Source organism: Megascapheus bottae, chromosome 27, assembly GCF_031878675.1.
Source record: "Megascapheus bottae isolate mThoBot1 chromosome 27, mThoBot2.hap1, whole genome shotgun sequence".
Classification (NCBI taxonomy): domain Eukaryota; kingdom Metazoa; phylum Chordata; class Mammalia; order Rodentia; family Geomyidae; genus Megascapheus; species Megascapheus bottae.
The window spans coordinates 5,924,342-5,946,773 of NC_143535.1; the positions used below are offsets into that span (position 1 = coordinate 5,924,342).

At 52.3% G+C, this 22,432-nt stretch overlaps 2 protein-coding genes and 1 non-coding gene across 12 annotated transcripts in view; 2 read left to right on the plus strand and 1 right to left on the minus strand.

Annotated features, from left to right (window-relative positions):
- The window catches only part of Dscaml1 (DS cell adhesion molecule like 1), a 232,804-nt gene extending 225,402 nt beyond the window's left edge, over positions 1-7,402 (plus strand). Inside the window, exons 28-34 of the mRNA XM_090319324.1 lie at positions 1,436-1,591; positions 3,547-3,577; positions 3,734-3,852; positions 4,099-4,251; positions 4,687-4,881; positions 5,239-5,550; positions 6,377-7,402. Coding sequence (XP_090175450.1) covers positions 1,436-1,591; positions 3,547-3,577; positions 3,734-3,852; positions 4,099-4,251; positions 4,687-4,881; positions 5,239-5,550; positions 6,377-6,852 — 1,442 coding nt within the window. The 3' untranslated portion in view covers positions 6,853-7,402. The remainder of the gene's footprint in view (positions 1-1,435; positions 1,592-3,546; positions 3,578-3,733; positions 3,853-4,098; positions 4,252-4,686; positions 4,882-5,238; positions 5,551-6,376) is intronic.
- Positions 7,403-10,914: 3,512 nt separating this feature from the next.
- The window catches only part of Cep164 (centrosomal protein 164), a 61,207-nt gene continuing 49,689 nt past the window's right edge, over positions 10,915-22,432 (minus strand). For 8 of the 10 annotated variants that reach the window (XM_090319435.1, XM_090319432.1, XM_090319431.1 and 5 more), the window contains 16 exons: positions 21,831-21,908; positions 21,461-21,592; positions 21,037-21,159; positions 19,978-20,121; positions 19,499-19,582; positions 19,289-19,357; positions 18,857-19,032; positions 18,476-18,596; positions 18,111-18,175; positions 17,478-17,685; positions 16,855-16,962; positions 16,524-16,635; positions 15,756-16,094; positions 14,707-14,773; positions 13,747-13,869; positions 10,915-13,616 (listed from right to left, as the gene is read on the minus strand). In XM_090319435.1, the coding sequence (XP_090175561.1) occupies positions 13,523-13,616; positions 13,747-13,869; positions 14,707-14,773; positions 15,756-16,094; positions 16,524-16,635; positions 16,855-16,962; positions 17,478-17,685; positions 18,111-18,175; positions 18,476-18,596; positions 18,857-19,032; positions 19,289-19,357; positions 19,499-19,582; positions 19,978-20,121; positions 21,037-21,159; positions 21,461-21,592; positions 21,831-21,908 (2,043 nt within the window). In that variant the 3' untranslated portion in view covers positions 10,915-13,522. Of the gene's footprint in view, positions 13,617-13,746; positions 13,870-14,706; positions 14,774-15,755; positions 16,095-16,523; positions 16,636-16,854; positions 16,963-17,477; positions 17,686-18,110; positions 18,203-18,475; positions 18,597-18,856; positions 19,033-19,288; positions 19,358-19,498; positions 19,583-19,977; positions 20,122-21,036; positions 21,160-21,460; positions 21,593-21,830; positions 21,909-22,432 lie in introns of those variants that run through there. The other 2 variants (XM_090319429.1, XM_090319430.1) reach the window with 2 other exon arrangements.
- On the plus strand, positions 22,023-22,126 carry LOC150045522 (U6 spliceosomal RNA). Its single transcript, XR_016532888.1, has one exon. It is a non-coding gene; the product is annotated as a U6 spliceosomal RNA (small nuclear RNA).

The following is a 22,432-nucleotide window of genomic DNA, read 5'->3' on the forward strand; positions in this document are numbered from 1 at the left end:
AGACAGATGCACCAGCTGACAAAGGCCAGAGCTCTATGGAGGGAAAGGCCTATAAGATATAATTCTTACTGGTGGCTCAAGCCTAGAATTTTGGCTACTCTGGAGGCTGAGATCTGAGGATTATGGTTCAAAGCCAGCCCAGGCAGGGAAGTCCATGAAACTCTTATCTCCAATTAACCACCAAAAAACCAGAATTGCTAGCCTTGAGCAAAAGAGCTCTGAGAGAGCATCCAGGCCCTGAGTTCAAGCCCCACAACTGATAACAAAGCGTAATTCTTTTTCTCCATTGCTGCAGGGGAATGAGGGAGGAGGAGATAGAGACCTGGCTCAGGTCCTGCCCTTTAACAACTCTGCCTACACCTAAGTTAGGATAAGGCAGTTTGTGCTGCAATAACAAACAAAAGCTTGGGGAAAGCTTAGCCCAGGGAAGATTTTTTTTTTTTTTTTTTTGCCAATCCTGGGCTTATCTCAGGGCCTGAGCACTGTCCTTGGGCTTTCCTCAAGGCTAGCACTCTACCACTTGAGCCACAGCACCACTTCCGGCTTTTCTATATATGTGGTACTGAGGAATCAAATCCGGGTCTTCATGCATGCTAGGCAAGCACTCTACCACTAGGCCAAACTCCTGGCCCTGGGAAGATGATTTTTATCTTGCTCTCAAAAAATCTTATGAAGAGTTATTTGGCAACCACCTTTTAGTTATGCATCTTTCACACGGAGCTTCCAAGCACACCGTCCCCCCTCCAAAACCTGACTGTCACCTAGTAGCAAGGAAGTCTGTGGAACGCAGAAAACTGCCTTCAGTGAGCCCCTAGCTGGCAAGTGCCACAGCCATGTGTGCACACACACAGACACAGTGAAGGGAGCTAGGGGGCTGAATTCTCAGAAGTTAAATTAAGTCTACCTATGTGATAAGAAAACAAAATTGATGTAAGAAATGGACCCAAACAAGGGCAGCTTTACAAGTGAAAGAATTTGGGAGACACATAGGAGTCAGGGCTTATTCAAGGGTTCTGTTGGCAAAATCATGTGTTGTTGTCACCTGCAAAGGATATTGTCAGTGGAGAGGCGACAGAGAGCAAATGCAGGGGTTTTAGACCCAGAGCCCCACTGCCTTGACTTCTTCCCCTCCATTCGCCAAACCCCCGGTAGGATTTCAGCCCACTTACCCATCCTCTAGGATTAAACACTGGGCCCTAACAGACAGGAAACCAACTCCGAGAGACTTCAGAACAAAATTCCCAAATCGTAGGAGGAAATTGTCCTTGTGGCTGTCGTCTTCGTCTTCATGGGGCAGTGGAGAAAGCCAGAGCTCGGGGCCGGGAGGTGGAGGTCAGGGACGAAGAGCAGCGGGAAGTCAGCTGGCCGATCTCCAGGGGACTGCCCCACCCCGGCTCCCGAGGACCCCCTGATTCTCTGCCTCACCCCCTTCCAGGCACCATCCCACCCATCAAGTCTGCTCAAGGGGAAGGGGATGACGTGAAGAAGCTCTTCACCATCGGCTGCCCCGTCATCCTGGCCACCCTGGGGGTCGCCCTGCTCTTCGTTGTGCGCAAGAAGAGGAAGGAGAAGCGGCTGAAGCGGCTCCGAGGTGAGGGAGCGAGCTTGACACCCAGCCACGCTGGCCACCGTGGAGGGGTGGGCCACGGTCCCACTGGGCAAGAGAACGTGTCTGGGTCCCCACAGTGGGAGAGGCAACACTGAAACTTTCTAAAACATCCTAGCTGTCCACGGCGCCATGTTGGTTCACTTTAGGGCCTGCTCCATTCTGGCCGGGAAGTTTCCATACCAGGTCAGATGTGAAAATATTTTGAAAACCACAATGTGGTATAAATGGGCCTCGTGGGACTCTATTTACCAGGTATGAAAACAGTATCTGCCTCCTACTAGTTGCTCCATAAAGGTTTGCTCTCTAGTTTGGGAAACATTGAGCCTGCTGTGAGGAGATTGTCAGACTTGAGAAATACAGGGACAACAAAGGACATGTCTTTCTAGAGTTCACAATCTACTTTGAGAAGCCAAGGGACAATAACAGCACAGAAGAGGCAATAACCAATATTCCTTGGGGTGTTCTAGAATTGAGCGGGGGGATGGATGGGTGGATGATGGATGATGGATGGATGGATGAATGGATGGATGGATGGAATGACTAGATGATTCAATGGATGCATGGATGGAATGACTAAATGATTCAATGGATGGATGGATGATGGATGATGGATGGATGATGGATGATGGATGATGGATGGATGATGGATGATGGATGGATGATGGATGGATGGATGGAATGACTAGATGATTCAATGGATGCATGGATGGAATGACTCAATGATTCAATGGATGGATGGATGATGGATGATGGATGATGGATGGATGATGGATGATGGATGGATGGATGGATGATGGATGGATGATGGATGGATGGATGGATGATGGATGATGGATGGATGATGGATGATGGATGGATGATGGATGGATGGATGGATGGATGATGGATGGATGATGGATGGATGGATGGATGGATGGATGATGGATGATGGATGGATGATGGATGGATGGATGGATGGATGGATAGATGGATGATGGATGGATGATGGATGGATGATGGATGGATGATGGATGGATAGATGGATGGAATGACTAGATGATTCAATGGATGGATGGATGGATGGATAAGTGCTTCATTGATTGGTTGGATGCTTGAATGGCTGAATGGATTGGGTGAACAAAAAGATGGATGGATGGATGGATGGATAGATGAACAATTTAAGGCTAGGTGAGTGAAACTATGGATATTTATATGCTTGGATAAATATTAGTTGGAATGGTAGCATAATCAGATGAATGGCTGCATGGCTGCATGGAAGACTGGATACACAAGTGGAAGGCTGGTTGGATGGATGTTGAATGCATGGTAGGATATTTGATAGCTGGATGAATGAATGGATGACTCCTTGGATGGGTGGGTTGAGTGTATGGTTAGATAACTATGTTTAGATAGATGGTCCAATGCATGAATGCAGATCTCAGAGCCATGTTGCTAAGTCTCAGAGGTCTAATAGATGAATGGAGCCTGTTGAGTCTCCTTTCTTCCAACCCTGGCGTCTCGATCACTTTGATGTAAACCAGGGATGCTCAGGTCTCTCTGTGAATATTTAGGGGACCATATCCTAGAGGTGGATATGAGGATTTGGTCATCCGCCTGTACCTCACTCTCCAGAAGATGACTGGGGACCCTTCACTCGTGCTCCTTCCAGCCTGTCCCTTCAGGAAGCAGGTGGAGCATTTCCCATACCCATTCTGTCTTGGGAAAGACCTATTAGATAAAAATCTGAAGGAAAGGATGACAGGTGTGAGCCAAATCCTGAATTGGGAGCAACAAAAATCTCATCCCATTTTAGACTGCCATGGAGGTCCTCGCCTTTCTCCCCCCATTTTAGGTCTCTCCCCGCAACCTCGTTCCTCCATGCCTCTTCTCCTTCTCATCCTGCTCAAGCTCCATTCTCACTCAGCTCCCTTTCCCCTCCTCCCTCTCCTGTTTTGTAGATGCGAAGAGTTTGGCAGAAATGCTGATAAGGTGAGTGTACACCACTGCTTCCTCTTTCCTACCCCACCCTTTCCCCCTGCCTGATACCCAGGAATCAAGCCTTGAACTGTCCCGCTGAGCTCCACTCCCAATCCTCTGCATCCTCTGAGCCCCATCCCCACACCACTTTCCTCCTCCTGTCTACAGCAAGAACAACAGAAGCTTTGACACTCCAGTGAAGGGGCAGCCGCAAGGCCCCCGGCTGCACATTGACATTCCCAGAGTGCAGCTGCTCATTGAGGACAAGGAGGGCATCAAGCAGCTGGGTGAGTGGCAGGTGGCGCATGCTCCCTGCCCTGCTCTGGCTGTGTGCTTCCCCAACCACAGCACACAGAGGGCGAGCCCCCATGTCAGGTCAGGGCCAGGCCTGGGCGGCCTGGAAACCCTCGGAGGCTCTTCCAAGGTCGTTTTGTTGTTGTTTCTGTCCACTGGTGGGAACTTGGGTAGGACTTGGCACAGGAGAGAGAGAGAACTTTGGGGAGGCCTCCCCGTGACGTGCCTTCTTCCTCCAGGAGATGACAAAGCCACCATCCCGGTGACGGATGCTGAGTTCAGCCAAGCGGTGAACCCGCAGAGCTTCTGTACGGGCGTGTCTCTGCACCACCCAGCCCTCATCCAGAGCTCCGGGCCTCTCATCGACATGTCGGACATCCGGCCAGGCACAAGTATGCTGTCCCCCATCTCCCCTGGGAGGCGTGGTGGGTGTTGGCACAGCATGAGGCAGGAGTGATTCAAAATAAATTAATAAAAATAATCAGAATGACCTGCATTGGAAGAGAGAAGAGAAAAGTCCCTGGATGGAACTCTGAACGCCTTGCTTGCAGGATCTCTAGCTGAGGCTTGGGGCTACGGCTCACCTGGGAATTTTGAGTGTGGGCTACATCTTCTTGCTCTCGGATGGACTTTGGTAGCAAAGCTGGTGATTCTGGGCCCAAGGCTGGAATCCACCAAGGGCAGCGGGGAGCGGACAGTCAGGAGGAAAGGATGTGACCACCAACCCCACATTTCCGCTTTGGTCACTCCCAAGGGGACACCTGTGGCTTCTTGTGCCTCTACCTTTCCACAAGTACCTAGCACCCCTTTTGCTTCCCCTGACACAGACCCAGTGTCCAGGAAGAATGTGAAATCAGCCCACAGCACACGGAACCGGTACTCCAGCCAGTGGACCTTGACCAAGTGCCAGGCCTCCACGCCGGCACGAACCCTCACCTCTGACTGGCGCACCGTGGGCTCCCAGCATGGCGTGACCGTCACCGAGAGTGACAGCTACAGTGCCAGCCTGTCCCAGGACACAGGTGGATGCAGAGCCTGCCTGCCACCTTCCCACCCCTCTCCGGGTCCATCCTCCCACGGCCTCCCCACAAGCTCCTGGCTTTCATTCCCAGCTGTCCACCGACCTTTCCAGTGCATGTCCAAACCACATCAAGGAGTTGTTAAAAGGCAGAGTGTTGTGGGGGATGGGAGGAGCGGGGAATGGTGCTGTGCCCTTCGTTATTCGCTGCATAAGGGCAAGAGTGGGACATGGCAGCCTGGAAGCTTCCAGATGGCTGCCAGTGTTAAAGACAGAGTTAGGCTCAGGGTTAAGTCAGTTGCCCCTTCCTCCCCAGAGGCCCCCACCCTCCGCTCTAACCCCATGCTCTCCACGTCCCCAGACAAAGGGCGAAACAGCATGGTATCCACCGAGAGTGCCTCTTCCACCTACGAGGAGCTGGCCCGGGCCTACGAGCACGCCAAGCTGGAGGAGCAGCTGCAACACGCCAAGTTCGAGATCACTGAATGCTTCATCTCAGACAGTTCCTCTGACCAGATGACCACGGGGACCAACGAGAATGCCGACAGCATGACGTCTATGAGCACGCCCTCCGAGCCTGGCATCTGTCGCTTCACAGCGTCCCCACCCAAGCCCCAGGACACCGACCGCGGCAAGAATGTGGCTGTGCCCATCCCCCACCGGGCCAACAAAAGTGAGTGCTCACATCACCTTCCCCTGCTCTGGCTCACATCACCTTCCCCTGTGTGTCCTGGCCCACCAGCACCTGCACCCCACTAGACCCTGACAGCCCAGCTTGGCTCCAGGCGATGAAGGGTCATGCAAAGAGTCGGGGAGCAGGCAGCGCAGACCCCATATCCTGGCTCAACCTGTCAATAGTTTGTGGCCTTAGGCAAGCCACTGAACCTCTCTGGTCTTAATTTCCTTCTTTGCAAAATTGAAATGGTGCTATCCAATCTTTACTCTTAAAAATGGGTATTTCTAGTTCGATGTGAAGATTTCACATTTAATCATAAGTGGACGGAGAGAGGCCTCATATGGGGGGCCCTGCCCTCTATCTCAGCTCTGTTTGAACTTATTCTACTATAGCAGCCTTGGCTAGCAGCCCTGGATGTGGTAGTGCATGCTTGTAATCCCAGCTACAAGGGAGGCAGAGGTGGGAGCAGAGGAGGGATGGGGACCCATGGCTGACAGAGTCAGACTCCACAGACCCAGGAAAAGCCACTAGAGAGCCCTTATCTTTAGAAGTAGGGAGCTTTCCATCACTCCAAGTCACCTGGCCCCTCGTGACCACTGAACAGCCAATTTACTAAGCCACGACTGTGCATGGCAGCAGGGGCTGGCCCACTATGTCTCCTTCACTCCTCCCTCAGTCCTGAGGAACGTGGGATCGACCCCATGCCCCTGGTAGAGAAACTGAGGCTCAAGGAGGCAAAGCACCTGGTGTGTGAGGGTGGAGGAGGACAGGAGGGGGGATACCAGGCCTCCATCTCTGACCCGTGCCGCCTCTGTGATTGCAGGTGATTACTGTAACCTGCCCCTGTACACCAAGTCGGAGGCCTTCTTCAGAAAGGCAGATGGCAGAGAGCCCTGCCCGGTGGTCCCGCCCCGAGAGGCCTCCATCAGGAACCTGGCTCGGACCTACCACCCCCAGGCTCGCCACCTGACTCTGGACCCTGCCAGCAAACCCCTGGGCCTCCCCCACCCCGGAGCCCCTGCTGCGGCCACCACAGCCACCTTACCTCAGAGGACTGTGGCCATGCCCGTGCCCCCGGCGGGCACAGCGCCTCCCGCACCTGGCCCTGCCCCCACAGAGCCCCCGACGGCCCCCAGCACTGCCCCTCCAGCCCCCAGCACAGAGCCTCCGCGGGCTGGGGGCCCACACACCAAAATGGGGGGCTCCAGGGACTCACTCCTCGAGATGAGCACATCGGGGGTTGGGCGGGCTCAGAAGCAGGGGGCCGGGGCCTACTCCAAATCCTACACCCTGGTGTAGGGGTGTGGCAAGCCGAGTAGCCTCCCCCTGGACCCCCTGCCCCCGGCTTGGACCTCTTCACCTCCAGCCTCATCCACCAACTGGGCTGTTTCCAGCTTTCTTTATACTGAACAGATGAACGACAAGAAGAAACTCCCAAGTCCTGAACGCTTGTACATAGAACTCTTTTGTACAAATCAAACTATTTTCTTCTCCATGAAGCCAGGGCACAAATCAACCCCCTCCCCGCCCCGCCCCCTCAAAATCCACGTGGAGAGATAAATACATATATAGAGAAGTGGGAATGTACCGACAAACTATATATCTATATATTTCTCTCACCTTCTTTTGAAACAGAGGCACAATGACAGCAATTTTTTCCCCTCCTCCTCACCCCCACTTCCAACAAGGTGGTTTTGACAAAGACCAAAATCCCAACTCAGAGACACTGCATGCGATTTTACTGTTCCAAGAAAACCAGAAGTTGCTTCAATTTGCAGATGCTTATGTGTTAATACCTTTTTCTATGAAAAAAGACCCAGCGCCGTGTGCAATAAAGGTTATGTTTCTATGTGGTGGCTTTTTTCCCATCTGGCGAGGGCCAGTGGGGTGGGCGGAGAGGCCTCTGCACTGGCCCCGAGCTTCAGCTCAGCCCTTGACGCTTTGTTAAAGGTTCGCAGTGAGGCAGAGTACATCCATTTGAGCATGTCTTTGATTCTCAGATCTGGTGCTGGGTTCTGAGAGGGGACCCTGTGGCTCCACTGAGTTGTTTCCTCATCTGTAGAGCCTGGGGTGAGGGAGGCTTTCCTGACTTCTCTTGGCCGGCAGCAAACAGTACTGGGAGAGTTGGGAGTGGAAGGGAGATGCTGCTGCAGACTGGAACGATCACACAGGGCCCAAAGTTTTGGCCACGCCTATAATCCTAACTACTCAGGAGGCTGAGATCTGAGGATCATGGTTCAAAGTCAGTGTGGACAGGAAAGTCCCTGAGATTCTTCAGTTCATCACTAAAACCTCAGAAGTGGAGCTGTGGCTCAAGTAGTAGAGCACTAGCCTTGAGCACAAAAGCTCAGGGACAGTATGCAGGCCCTGAGTTCAAGCCCCAGGACTGGCCAATACAAAACAACAAAAAAGAGGTCGTTGGGGGTCAGCGGGTAAAAAGAGCTCAAGAGGAAGGGAAATGGAGCTCAGCCCAAAGAATCGGGCCAGAGGGGCCACATGTCACCAGGTTTGGGAGGAGAGAGTGACTCAACTGCCAGACAAGAAAGGGATCTTGGGGAGACCAAGTAGGGCTGGGGTGCAGCAGCACCTTTTCTGGAACTAGAACCCACAAGACACCGTCCGGAGAAAGAGAAGCAGGGGAAAGAGCCTAGCAAAGACCTAGGACACGCAGTCCATGACCCAGCCACCTTCTTTGCACCTTGACCAGGATCCTAACTTTAAAAAAAAAAAAAAAAAGGAAGTGCACTGAGAAATGCAAAGGGGGCTCCTGAGTGGGGCCCCCAAGTCCCAGCTAGGTTATAGGTCTGGAATTTGGAAGGTGAGTCTGGGGCTTGGAATTCCTGGCAGATGGAAGCAACTGAGAAAGGGGCCCATGGGCTGGAGAAGGAGGGGGATGTGTGTGGCAAGCAGGCAGTCAGTTAGGCTCAGGATTATAAATATAGATAGGATTGAAGAAAATAGGTTTATTGCTTTTATTTGGAACCAGATTGGGCCAGAGACCCTAACTGGAATGCAGGACCTGTAACAGAAGCACCTTCTATATCACAGTGCAGCCCACAACCTTCCCTGAGCACCTAGTGTGCAAGCGACCCAGAGGGAGCTTACCTGTGAACCACCACATTAACAGATGGGCCAGGAGGAACAGCGATGCAGAGCTCCACCCCCATTCACAGACCTAGGGTCCCCCTCTGAGAACCAGCAAACAGCACCCCCAAACCCAAGGCCCTACATTCCAGACACCTGGTGCCAGTAACCTCTCCACTGAGGCCTCTTGGAGAATGGGACTCCTCTCAGGGCTGTGCATGCCATCTGCAGGTCACTTCTGGAACTACAGGCAAAATGCTCAACCCTAGCAGCTCTGCCTAGAGCTCCACTGAAGGGGCCCCAGACCCACCGCCCCACACTGAGACACACACAGGAACCAGACCCAACTCCAGCCAGCACAGGGAACAAATGAACAACTCATCTGAGGCCAAATGAGGTGCAGATTTGGGGAAAAGGTGTCATAATTTCCATTGTCAGGTGAGAAAGCTGGGGTCTAGGGGATAGGCAAGCTTATCCACAATAGAGGAGCAGGAAAAGATGGAATCAGCTTTGCTGCTCAAAGTTACCAGAGTTTCAGTTCTGCCAAGGATGCTGACAGGTGTGAGAGTCCACCAGGCCATGTGAGCAGGCCAGGCTCACAGGCAGGTAAGCATTTGATCTAGAGCTGAACAAGAAATAAACTTGTAATGGATGAAGCCAGGCAGTGTGGAAGTTCATGTGGACCTTGGCTAGCATCGTCTTAATATCTGCAGGAAATGAGTGGACCTTGGCTGTCCAGGAAAGCCCTCTCTTGGGTGCCAGGCCCCACCTCTTTCCCCCAAGCCACCACTGGCCAAGGTCTGGGGAATAACCACTGGGGAGCTCTGTAGGAGAAGACAGGAGGGCGGCTCTGGGGTATGCCTGTCCATCTATCCACCTGTCTGTCCACCTGTCCATCCCTCTGTCCATCCATCAGTCTGTCCATCTGTCAATCTGTCCATCTGTCCGTTTGTCCATCCATCCATCTCCATCTATGCGTCTTTCCAGCTGTCCATCCGTCTGTCCATCAGTCCATGTCTGTCCATGTGTCAGTCTGTCCATCTATCTGTCTGCCTGTCTATCCATCCATCTGTCCATCTGGATGTCACCAATCCTAACTGAATCTGAATTTATTGGCATATAGCTCAGGCTATATGTATTTGTATTTTTATTATGGTAAGAAGATACAGACTGTTAAATTTACCATTACAACAAATTTTAAATGTACAGTTCAGAAGCATTAAGTACATTCCCCTTATGGAGAAACGATGACCACTACCTACTTTCAGAATATCTGTATCATCCCAAACAGAAACTACTCCTAGAAGGCCACTACCCTGTAACTCTGAGCCATTAACAACTCCTGTCCCTCCTGCAGATCCTGGCAATCACTCTTTTTTCTGTCCTGCTAGTGTTGCCTGTTCTAGGTAACTCTTAAATTGGTACAGAGCCACTAGTGTGGCCTAGTGGTAAAGTGGTCGCCTGGCATTCATGAAGCCTTGGGTTCGGTCCTTTGGTACCAAATAAACAGAAAAAGCTGAAAATGGTACTGTGGGTCAAGTGGTAGAGTGGTAGCCTGAGAAAACTCAAGGACAATGCCCAGGCCCTGAGTTCAAGCTCCAGGCCAGGACTAGAAAAAAAAGGGAAAAAAGTGAGATTGTATACAGCCCTTCTGCACCTCGCTTGTTTCACTGAGCAGAATGTTTTCAAGCTTCATCCATGTTGTAGCTGATTACCAGAATTTCCTATTTAAGAATAAATAAGGAGTGGGAGCATAGCTTAATTGTAGAGTACTGGTCTAGCATGCTCAAAGCCCGGGTTTGATTCCTCAGTCCCACATACACAGAAAAAGCCAGAAGTGGCGCTGTGGCTCAAGAGGGCGAGTGCTAGCCTTGAGCCCACAATGGCCAGTATGCACCGGCTCCTACGGTTTCTGTATCTCAGGATTAAACAGTCTCAGGACTCCGAGACAAGGTCACCGCGGGTAGCTTCCATCCTTCTGCCTTCTACAGGGTTGTCTAGCTTTCCCCTACTCCTGGGGTTCCAATGTGACCCCCAATAATTCATGCGTTCAAAACCATCCCAGACGCCATGTTAGTAATGTTTGGAGGTCTTTGGATTTGATGAGAGGCCAGGAGGTGGGCAATCACCACGGTACCCGAGGCCTTACGAGAGACCCAAGCTGGCACACTTGCTGTCTCCCCAGCTGATGCCCTCTATCACATGACAAGACTGCAAGATGGCCCACATCAGATGCCAAGCAGTGGCTGGTGCTGGGTTCATGTAGACTTCCCAAAATCATGAGCAAATGTTTATTGTTTGTAAATTACAGTCTCCGGTACTGTTACATCAGAAAACAGGCTGAGGCCAGCTAAGGCATCTCACCTTCCACACAGCTCTGCCAGCAACATCTCCCTTAACCAAGCTCGGCCTGCCCCAACCTCCACCCCAAAGGCTGCTCCTGCAGCTCCTCAAAGGCCAAATCTCATCCAACCCCCTCCTCCCCACAGCAGCCCCCATGAGCACTGTTCTTAGCTGACCAGCTCCCCGGAGCACTTGGAGAAGAGCGCCTGACTTACTAGGAGCATAAGGCATGGAATAGCTGCAAGGTTCAATGTGGACAGGCGAGACCAGGCAGACAACACGCCACGGTCCTCACCCCCTTCCCGGAGGGCAGTGTCTGCACCCGTCTAGGCCCATGGTCCTGCCTGCCTGTGGCTATCCAGGCCCCATGGGCACCTCCTTTTCAAACTGCAGAATGGAAAGAAAGGGTAGGCCAGTCCGTCGTCTTCCTCCAGACCTCATGCCTGGGTTAGCTGTCTGCGTGGCAGACAGTGTACGGGGCAGGCCTGGTGGGTAGGGCCAATACCACTTGGTATTCCAGTTAAGCAGGGCAGTGGCGGCAGTCCTCCAGTTTCAACCATCACATCCCCACAGATGCCAAAGCTTAGGAGCTGCTGAGACCAGTGCTTCCTTCCAGTACCCTCCCCACCCACTGCAGAAGTGAGAGACCACTCTACTTCACCTGGGTGTCAGGTGCTACTCCAGATCTTAGCCTTCCAGGAAAATAGAATGCCACTGAGCCTTCCATGTGTAGGCCTGGGCTGGCCTCACACCATGGCTCCTCCTCCATCAGCCTCTCAAGTAGTCTTTGGTGTGTTTAAATTGGTTTTCATATGCAAATCCATGAAGCATGCTCATCTCACTTGATTCTAGCAATTTTGCTTTTAAAAAAAAATCCAAGATTATGTAACTTCTTGCACCACTGGAGTAGAAAAATAAAGAAGCTAACTTTGCCTATCTAAAAATTTTAGGGGCAGGGGAGGAGTCCTTGATTTGTCTGCATTCTCAGAGGCTTTGGGGAACGGGCCCTTCAGGTCCCTGGCGGGTTACGCGAGATGTCAGGGTGGGGTGTGGGGGAGTTGGAGAATGTCAGAACTTCCCCAGTCCAGCCAGCCAGGTGCCTAAGAGAGGAAGGATGGAGTGAAGGGTTCTATACTTTCAGTCAACTTCGGTTCCTGCTACTCTACAAAAAATGGAGCCAAAAGTACCCCTATCAGTATCTACATTGCTGAGACGATTAAGCTGGATACCCAGGAAGGTGTTTATGAATAGTAAATCCTTCCTCCCTCCTTCCTGGAAGGAAGCAGTCCAAAAGAGAGGCCAGTCACCCGGCGGCTGCCTTGTACAAACAGGCCTGCAGAGATTTAATTGATGCAGAAACACAGGACTGTCACCAGAGTTGGTCGTATCACATGAGCTATTCCCAAAGCACACAGAATGAGCCAAAAAAACAAAATGGATTCTTTTTTTTCTAAAGACTACCCGAGGGGGTAAAAAAGCCAATGGGATCATAGTGCCTTATTCCATGGCAAAGAAACAAGCAGTGAGGATGATGCTTTCTGTGGGTTGGAGGGCAGAAGCAACCCTGCAGCTTTGAAGAAAAACGGGGACATTTTGTTTAAACAATAGGACAGATGTCAGAGCACACTGCCTGCCACCCGAGGAGCCTGCCGATGGAAATGGGGCTGCAGGAAACTGCGCCAGCCAAGCAGCAGCTCCACCTGGTACAAGACCTCCCTGCCAGTGCCAGGCACCAGCCCAGCCCTTCCTGCCAAGCCCTGAGAGGAGGTGGCAGTGAGATGCAGTGGCATAGCACAGGTAAAAAAAGACCAACGGAAACAAAGCTCACAAAAAAAAAAAAAAAAAAAAAGCAAAGCAAAGACCAGAAGCCACATTTTTTTCCTATGGCTTTTTTGGCTTCCTGGAGAGAAGGGGATGTTGGAGACCTGAGAGCAGGCCAGGAGGCCCAGGGAAGAGAGACAGGCAGGACAGTCCCAATAAAGCACAGTGTGGCACAGGGATTGGGAAGCTGAGATCAGGCCTGAGATAGTCAAAAGGAGAGACAGAATGCTCACGAAAGGAGTCATTAAGAAAAATAAAATAGAGGAGGGATCTGAAGCTGAGGTACTGGACAGCTGAGACAGGTCCAGGCATGGAGGAGCCAGGTCCTAGGCACGGCCATGTTGGGAGGCCTTACCCTAACCATCAGGGACCTCATCTTCATGGAACCTCAAGCAAGGGCCTGAGGGCAAGGGGATCAACCCAGGTATCTAAAGGCAACTCCTCCAATGTGACCCTGGCTCCCAAAGGTGCTCAGATCCCAGAAGCCCCTGGGTAAAAACATGTCCTCGACACCACCATGTTGACACAGGAGCTCACACAGTGGAGCCCAGGACAGCCTGGTCACAGTGTATGCAGCTGTCTCCGGACATCACATCCTTTCCCTATCCTTGGATGCCGTGGTTCTTCCAAGTCCTGAGCAAGGCACATGGCGAGGCGGCGGCTTCCACGGGAGGCACTTGGTGCAGGGAGGGAGGCAGCCAGCTGCCTCAGGCCTCCAGGCTCAATAGCGATACACGTTCAGTCTGTTGTTTTCATCCAAGCCCAGCTGCAGCAGCTCCGAAGTGCCCATTGGCTTGGGCATTGGGAAGAGATGTCTGACCACAAGGTAAAGGAAAACTATGGGTAGCAGAGTACATCTAGGTTGGGGCCAGGAGAGACTCAAAGGCCAAGAGAGGGGAAGCACAACAAGGAGGGAAGGAGTTTAGGAACCAGCTAAAAGGATACGTCTGGGTGTTGCTCTTGAAACTTTCTAGCCACTTGCGATTAGACTCAATCATGGCCTGAATGTCCATGTTGTTCATCTCAGGGACTCGGGAATGGGGGCGCTGCAGGAGGCGGAGCTGCTCGCTGGGAAGGGGGAGAAGAGGGAGAGTGAGGGGAGAGGAAGAGGACAGGATGGGTGTCAAAGGTAGGGGATATACACAGAACCCAGCAAGAACCATGACAGTGCCTCCTCCCTCTTCTCTTCTTAAAATCACCCAGCCTCTTTAGGGCCTCCAGTAATTCAGAGCTGACCCTCCAAAAGGCAAGCATCGGCGCCCAGGAGGGAAGGTGAGGACTGCCCTTCCCTACTACGTGGGTGCTGGCTGCTGCTGACCTCTGCTCCAGGCTGCCACATCTCCCTGTTCCCAGCCATATGACCAGCAAAGCACTATGTCAACTCACACACTTGCCTAGCCTCTGTTCCCAAGCTGACTTGAAGATACAGAAGCATACTCCGGGTGGGGGAGGGGAAGAGGGGGAGAGACAGTGGGAGGAGTGTATTGGGCAAGAAACAGAATGAATGGAAAATTAGGAACAGATTTAAATGATTGCCTGTCTCTCTCAGTCCAGATGTTACTCACCAGGACTTGGTGAGGAAGGGGACTGGGGAAGCAGAAAGCTTGATGGCAAAGACAAAGGCCAGATTCCAGGGCTGGAGGGACACTAAGACAGGCCAGTGTGTGGGGTCTCTCCACAGGCTGCTTTCTCCCAGGCAGCTTTCTGGTAGAGCTGGCTAGGGGGCACAGCCCCACCCACACTGGATATCAGCAACAGAGACTTAGTTCTCCCTGGCTTTCGACCAGTCACATCAGACCTAGGCAAGGTCTGTGCTGGGACCTGCCTATCCCCTTGAGTCACAGAGAGTCCCTCAGCCCAGAGAGACATGGCTAGCCTTCACCCTGAGCCCACAGCGACATTTACCTGACAGGCACATAGCCCATTCGATTCTCCAGGGGAGTGGAGCAGCTGCTGAGTAGTGGGATGCCAGCTGGAAAGGAGGGGGCAGAAGTCAGTGTAGCCAAAGGGTCAGCTTGGCCAGCCACAACCTGTGGGCCATCACGTGGCTGTCATCCCACCAAGGCATGAGGCAGCACCCTCAGAACAAACACCCAAAAGCAGAGAGCATTTCAGTGCCTGGAAGTGAGAGACAGGTGACAGACAGGAACTGTCCTATTTATTTCTAAACTTTTTAAATTTTGAGTGGGCCAAAACCAGAGATCTTTTCACATTCTCCTTCAAATGACGGTCTTTGTCACATCCTGCATTCCTCAGCCAGGATTGAAAACAAGGGAGGAAGCCAGGCCTGAGAGCCAGGGGAGGCCATACAGATAAGGGATGATGAGCAGAATGCTGGAGACACAGAGACAGGGGGTCAAACCCCAGGTTCTGACTCACTGGGCAACCTCTTTGAGCCTCACCTACATTTTACATATCTGTAAAAGGGGATAAATTACCACCTCAGAGAATTATGATATGATGTAAGTTAAAAGTGTATATATACCTGTATGGGTGTATATATGGAAATACACACACAATACATGGCACAAGATGATATGATGGTGATGACAATGGCCTTTTATGTTCTGTGCTCTAGACACCACAGTGAAGCCCCCAAGCACCCCGGCCTCAATATGATGCCTCCTGACCCTCACAGCCTGGGGCTGCACGATTCCAGCAAGGTCTTCATTACCAGAGATCCCAGATAGAGCCAATAATAGCTCAATGTTGAGAGCAAGGTAAAGAGTAAGAAAAAAGAAGAGTAGGAGAGGGGGTGTGGGGGGGGGGAGGGAAATGGGTACCAAGACATGTGAAAGGGTATCAATGTATGTGAATTAATGCACCTTCTATCTGGCAAATATCATGTAACCCTTCTATTAATTACAATAAAAAATATATGGGAAAGAAAAGTAAGAGAAAGAGGAGGTGAGGGGGGAGCAGCCTAGAAGCAAGTGGGGCCCAGGGAGACTTACAGGGAAAATACTTGCGCCACTTCTCCAGCAGGAAGTCATCCACTGATTGAGCACTGCTAGAGGAAGTGGACCTGGGGCCCAGGCCCGGGGCCCAGGCCCACTGGGTAGACGCGGGAGAACTGGCTGAGGCTCTGGTCAGGGAGGCATAGGCAGGAGTGGAGGCGCTCTTGGAGGGGCGGGATGAGAATGGAGCTGGGGAAGAGGTTAAAAAGGGCAGTGGCTGGGAGTTGAGGCTGCCCAGCACGCCAAGGACACTGTTGAGCTCACTGCTGATGCGCTGGAGCGAGCTGCTCAGGTAATGGATCTTGTTGGGGGCAACGGGATTTGGAGTCAGGGTGTCTGGAAAGAAAGAGGCAGAGAGTGAGGAAGGACTCAATCCAGGGCTCTGGGGAGTCACAGGGCCAGGTGGCACAACAGCACTAGCTGGTACCCCTCAACTCATGAAGAGACAGAGGGATGGCAGGGGTCCTGTGTTCCAAACAGTGTAGGCCACAGGGCAGGGGCTCAGCAGAGAGATAAGGGAGAAGATCCTGCCCAGCCTGCAGGCCAGAGCACAAAGGGCAGGGGGCAGGGCCCTTCAGGAAGCCTAGGACAGCCGACAGTGCTCTGCAGCACCTCAAAGGTTTTTCCTGGCCTTAGCGGCCTCATGTACACCCATCCACCCTGCAGCGCTAACTGATGCTGACTGGGCCTGTGTCCCCCATACTCTCCGCCTTCACAGACACTGGAGGATTCACCTGTCTCTTCCTCCATCCCTTTACCACTTACTGTGATCCGGGAAACTTGATTCAGAGCTCTCACTATTGCTGTCATCAGTGTCGCTGAGGTCAAAGGTCACCTTCTTGGGGGAAGCTCCCCTCAGGGTGTCCTCCTCTGAGGCCTGACAGGCAGAAGTAGCTGTTAGTACCACCCCTTCCAGTGTGCCTTCTACCTGCTGCCCTTTCTACCTAGAGCACTGATGGGTCAGCAAACAGCTGGCACCAGGGCCATTTCACCAGCCAAGCCACCACCAATTCTGGACCCTAGAGGCCCAAATCTACCTAATCCAGGACCAAGAACCCAACCCAGCTCCAGGAGCAGCAGAGGGAGGTGAAGCCACCTCCTCCAGAAGAGAGGACTCCAGCTGATTCAGCTTCTCCTCCTTCTTCTTCAGGAGGTCATGGCCCTTCCTCATGATGGACTTCATCTCATCCAACTGCCTGGTCTCCTGCAGCCAGGGAGGAGAGGAGAGGTGACACAGTGCACAGACATTGACTCGATGCTCATGAACAAATCACCCCAATAAGGCTGTTCCTACAAAAACCACTATTTTGCATTTGGTGGAACTAAATCAGACAGAGTAAGTTACATATTACAAGCCAGGTGTGGTGGCATACCATGCAGGAGACACGGACAAGGAAGATGGTGGCCCAAAGCCAAAAAGTCGAAGCTAAGATATTTTGTCCAAAAGATTTTCACTTATGAAATCCTCAAACCTTAGTCATACTCCACAGCTGGAAAACTGCATCATAATACATAGTGGCTGAGCGTCCCTTATCCAAAATGCTTGGGACCTGAAATGTTTCTCCTTATGGAGCTTTCCAGACGTGGGATTCTTTGTATAGACTTTGTATCACCTGAGGTTCAAGATGTTTACACCAACATACTGCCACATCTCTGGAAATCCCAAAGGTGAGGCCTCCCCTCAGTGCAGGTCAACAGGCTCCCCTCCAGGGTCCTGACCTCCTCTAGGTTCTTGCGCACATCTTCCAGGGCTGTGACACCAGGCAGGTCTTCGGCCACCTCCAAGGTCCCAGCCAGCTCGTGGTGCCAGTGCTGCTGGGCAGCTTTCAGGGCCGTTTGTCGCTTCCGCATGGAACGTGTCTGCCGCACCAGGAATTCCCTGGCATTACGGACAGCTAGGCCCTCGGCAGAGAGGTAGTGCCGGACACTGTGGAGAACAGGCAGTAGAGAGGAAGAGGGAAGACAGGAAGAATCTTGCCCTCAGTCACAGGGAACTCCTCCAGCAAATGTTTACCAAGCACACACAGCAGCTACTGGGCTGGCATGCTGGCAATGACACCTCTATTAAATACCTACAGATTGGACACATGGGACTATCTGTCCTCGACCCTGACTCTGAAAGGGATTGCGCCTGCACCTGCACATAGATGCCAGACACTCCCAGCAAGCTGACCCTCAGCCAGAGGTCAGTATGGGGCAGCAGCTGGGTTTGGCATAGAATACTCCTCCATCCCTGGGCCTCCCTTTTGAGCCCAGAACAACTGGTGATCATTGTCATTTTAGCTTCATGATTCAGGCAGTCACTCGCTCTTTCATGGCACCCTTACCCCAGGATAGGCTGCAAGACCTCACCTGTCCATGGACAAGTCGGTTTCCTCCTTGCTCTGGGAGAGAGTAGATACTTCCTGGGTCTGGTTCTATGGACACATGGTAGAAATGATCCACTGAGGAAAGCAAAAACAGACATCCTGCGAGCTAAAGACCTCAAAACCCCTCCCAGTGTCCTAGACAAGGAAACGGCTCTGCCAAAGGCCAAATCCTCTTCCCTTATAAATAACCATCTGATTGGTGAAGAGGGCAGGAGGCAGAGAAGAACAAAAGGCCAGGTCATACAGAGCAGAGCTAGGACCCCCTCCTGATGCCCCCACTCCTAATCCTCCCCTTCTTCCCCATGACCCACCACTCACCCCCACTCCAGTCCCAGCCCCCTGGCTCACAAGGGATTTCCTCAGATCCTCAGTGCGGAGTTCTGGCTCAAAATGTGAGCAAGTATTACTTTCCCCAGCTGCTAGTTGTTTCAAGATGTCCTTCTTCCTCTGAGCTTCGGCCTCTAGGCTGCTGTAGTGGGAAGGGAAAAGGTAGAACTGTGAGGCAGGATCATAGGATAGAGGAGCACCAGCGGGGTCATCTCAATGCCCTCCCTTCTCATGGGGCAGGGATGGGGGCTGGCTTCTAAGTCAGGCCCTCCCTGATCTCTACTAATTGGGCCATCATGATGGGGCCTAAGTGGAAGCAGGTAAAGGCAGGGACATGAGGTGGCAGAAGGCCAGCTGTAAGGGCAGGAGGTGGTACAAGGTTAGCTGTCACGGGCTCTCCACCTGACGTGCTTCTGTAGCCTCTGACTCTGTGCCTGCAGCAGATCCACCTGGGACTCCAGATCTAACTTTCGTGCCCGCAGCTCCTCCAGCACCCTTCGGAGCTGTCGCTTGGAGTCTACCAAATGCATGTGCTCTTTCTTTGCTTCCTCCAGGTGCTGCCGGGTGATTGTGGCTTCCTGGGGGCAGAGGGAAAGATAGAATACCCAGAGACACAAAGAGCAGGGCCAGAGCCACTGAAGCTACAGGGTAGATCTGTGGGCTCCCAGCCTCCCCACCTCAGCCCGACTCCCTGAGGTTCTCACAAGATGGGTCCACAGGGTAGCATGATTTGTGGAACACAGGCCAACCGAGTTTGGAACCAGTGTCCTGCACACCTCAGGTGAATACAACGTAAGGTATAGAGAAAAACAAAGGGACAGGGAGGCAACATACCTCCCTCTCCAGAGCAGCCCGCCTCTGCACGTCCAGCAGTTGCTGCTCCTCCTTCCGTACAGTCTCCTCCTGAGGAAATACAGAGGTAAGCCCTAGGCTGACTGCAGAGCCCTAGGCAGGGGTGCAGCCTGACCACTCCAGAGGTTCACAGGCTATACTCTGGGGTGCCCTGAGGCAGGGCGCATCCATCTATCTACCCAACTTCCTCACCTGGACGTTCAGCTGAGCCAATCTGGTCTTAATGTCTTTACTTCTGGTTTTAAGTTCCATCTCTAAATCTTGAAGTTTCCTTTCCTGCCCAGAAATGTAGCACAGATGTAGACAGAGCATAAAGTGTTAGCTGAGGAGCAGGAGGCTGATCCAGAACTCACAGTAGCACACTGCAACCTCCAGGCTGGCTCAGGCTTGCCTCCTTCCACTGTGTCCTACAGTCTAGGAAAGCACCCCACCTTGCCAATTCCCAGAGAGCAAGGAGACTCAAATTTGCCACACACACCCTACCACCCCAAGGCCTTACAGGGGGGCTCACTGTTCCCTCTGAAGCCTGGGCATGCTCCAAGGCCAAGAAAACAAAGGCACAAAGATGTCTCCATGCTCAGACACAGTCACTGTGAGATGTCAGTCCTGAAGCTGCACCCACCCGCACCAGTCCCCAGAATGGAGGCAGCTCCACCCAGCACGGGCCTCACCTGCTCCCGGTACCGATGGCGCAAGTCCTCCAGCTGCTGGTCCTGCTGCTGCCTCATGGTCTCCAGCTCCCGCTCATGGACCCGCTGCAGGCGCTCCAGTTCCCCTGTCAGGTGCCCCAGTAGGTCGGCACGCTGCTTCCTCTCCTGCAGAGAGGACAGGACTGCTCACACCCTGAAGATCAAGTCTTCCTCACTCTGTGGCACTGGGAATCTACAAGATCAGTCATCGTCAGCTCGGCTCCCCACAGCTGCAAATGTTAGCCAGACATCATGAGGGAGCCTAGGGGCCATGGAGCAATTAGTCAATTATCACTAGACTTTAGCAAGGTCAGCATTGGTCTGGGAATGGATGCGGCAAAATTTTGTCATACGACAATTGCTGTTCTGGAAGATTCTAGAAGAAGGCTCAGATGTAGATCCCAAGAACTGACAGAGTCTCTAAGACCCCATGGGGTAAACAGTGAGAGAAAGTCACCTTCGCACTCCTGTCCACTACTCCTAACACAGATAAAACTGGCTCAAGTAACCCTAGGGAAAAACATGAAAGCCAGGCACACGTTCACCTAAATGTTGTTTGGCTCTTGACAGTATTTCCTGACCCCGAGCAGCATGGTGTTGAAGTAACTAAAACAAAGGGCTCTGGAGTCAATCAACTACGGCAGAACGCTCATTCTTTATGTGTCAGTGGGTATGATCTTAAGAAATCGCTTGGGTTTTCTAGGCCTCTGCCCTTATCTTTGACAGAGAGGTAATAAACACTGCCCACTTCCCAAGGATAAAACAGGATAAGATGCCAAAAAGCCTAGAGCAGCATATGGCATGCAGTACAAGCGCAGGGTCCATCAGATGTTACAACTACTGGACACACCTCCTGGGGAAGGGGGATTTTTAGTAAAAAGCCACATGGCAACTTCATCATTGCAGGGCACTACAAGGAAGGCCTCCTAGTCCCTGACCATGACTGGCCACTCCATCTGCATTACAGCCAGCCAGAAGTACCCCAAGACAGGTGTGCAGATGTGCATGTACACATGCATACCAGGGGTGTGGCTGAGCTACCTCGACTTCATACCACTCTCTGGCCTGGGCCATCACTTGCTGGTGCTCCTCCTTCATCTTGTCCATCTTCCTCTCATGTTCCCTTTCCACTTCCTGACGCTTTTCTCGCAGGAGGCTGCTGAGCTGTGAGAGAGGGAGGTAAAAGGAATGCAGGATGCAGAGTGGACAGCACCCATGGCCCAGTCTTCCAGTACCTGACAGTGTCCCTGGCATATAATCACACACAGAGCACCAAGGCACAAGAGTGGCTATACCCCAACACTACCTCCCTGAGGTGTACAGGGCTGAGAATGGAGGAGAACCTGGCCTTGAGGGAGTACAGGTGGTGTAGCGGAACCAGAAATGCCAGCACTGAGCTGTCCACAACAGGGTGCAGGTCACTAAGGCCAGATGATTCAGGGGATCAGAACGGAACAGTACTCACCTCTTGCTCATACTCAATCACCTGGTGAGCCTTCTGGTGAGCTCTCTGTTCCGCCCACCCAAGGTCCTCCCTGAGCTGAACCTCTTCTTTCTGTTGAACTTCCTCTATCTTCTTTTGGAGGCCAGAGACCACCTGAGAAGGTTCCAGCACAAGCAGTGGTGTGACTCTCTGGGGCAAGTGGAGCCACCATGCAGAGACTCATTCCCGGGGACCAAGCATGCATCCCAAAGCTTAAGGAAAGAGGGAGGCTCCCTCCACAGTGACCAGGGTTGGGGTTGGGATTGGGGTTGAGTTCTCTGCATACCAGTGAGAAGGGGAGTCCTAGAATGCCCAGGCTTGGCTCCCACAGCCCCAGCTGGCCATGTCTCACCTCCTGGTGCTTGGCCTCCAGCAAGGCCTGGAGCCGCTCCAGCTCAGCACTGTGCTCTCTCTCTAGTCCTGCCACTGCCTGGGAGGGCACAGAAGCGGGTGAGGAAAGCAGGACATGAGAACCCCTGGCTCCCCACAAGATAAAAGGCCAAGAGAACAGCAGGAACATCTTCATTCTGCTAAAATAACTCAGGTGCTCACTTTGGCAGCATATATACTAAAATTGGAACAATTCAGAAATTAGCATGGCCTCTGCACAAGGATGACATGCAAGTTTATGAAGTGTTCCATATTTTGAAAGTAATAATAAAATAATTCAGTTCCTAAGTCTACGGCTGTCAAAGGGACATGACCTGAAGGTAGAGGAGGACATCTTGGACAGCAGGCTAGCCCTGGGAGAACAATAAGCTCCTAAGCCTGGGATGGCCAGAGATTTTAGCAGCCCTACTAGCTGCAGTTCTTCTAATTCCTCCCCTACCATAAGAAAAATTCTACCTGGCTGGCTACTTCAGCATGTGTCCTGGAGGCCCACATGGGGAGGTAGAGGGAAAGGGAGTGAGGACAAAAGAGAAAGCCCTACCCATTCCAAGACAGGAGAGAGGC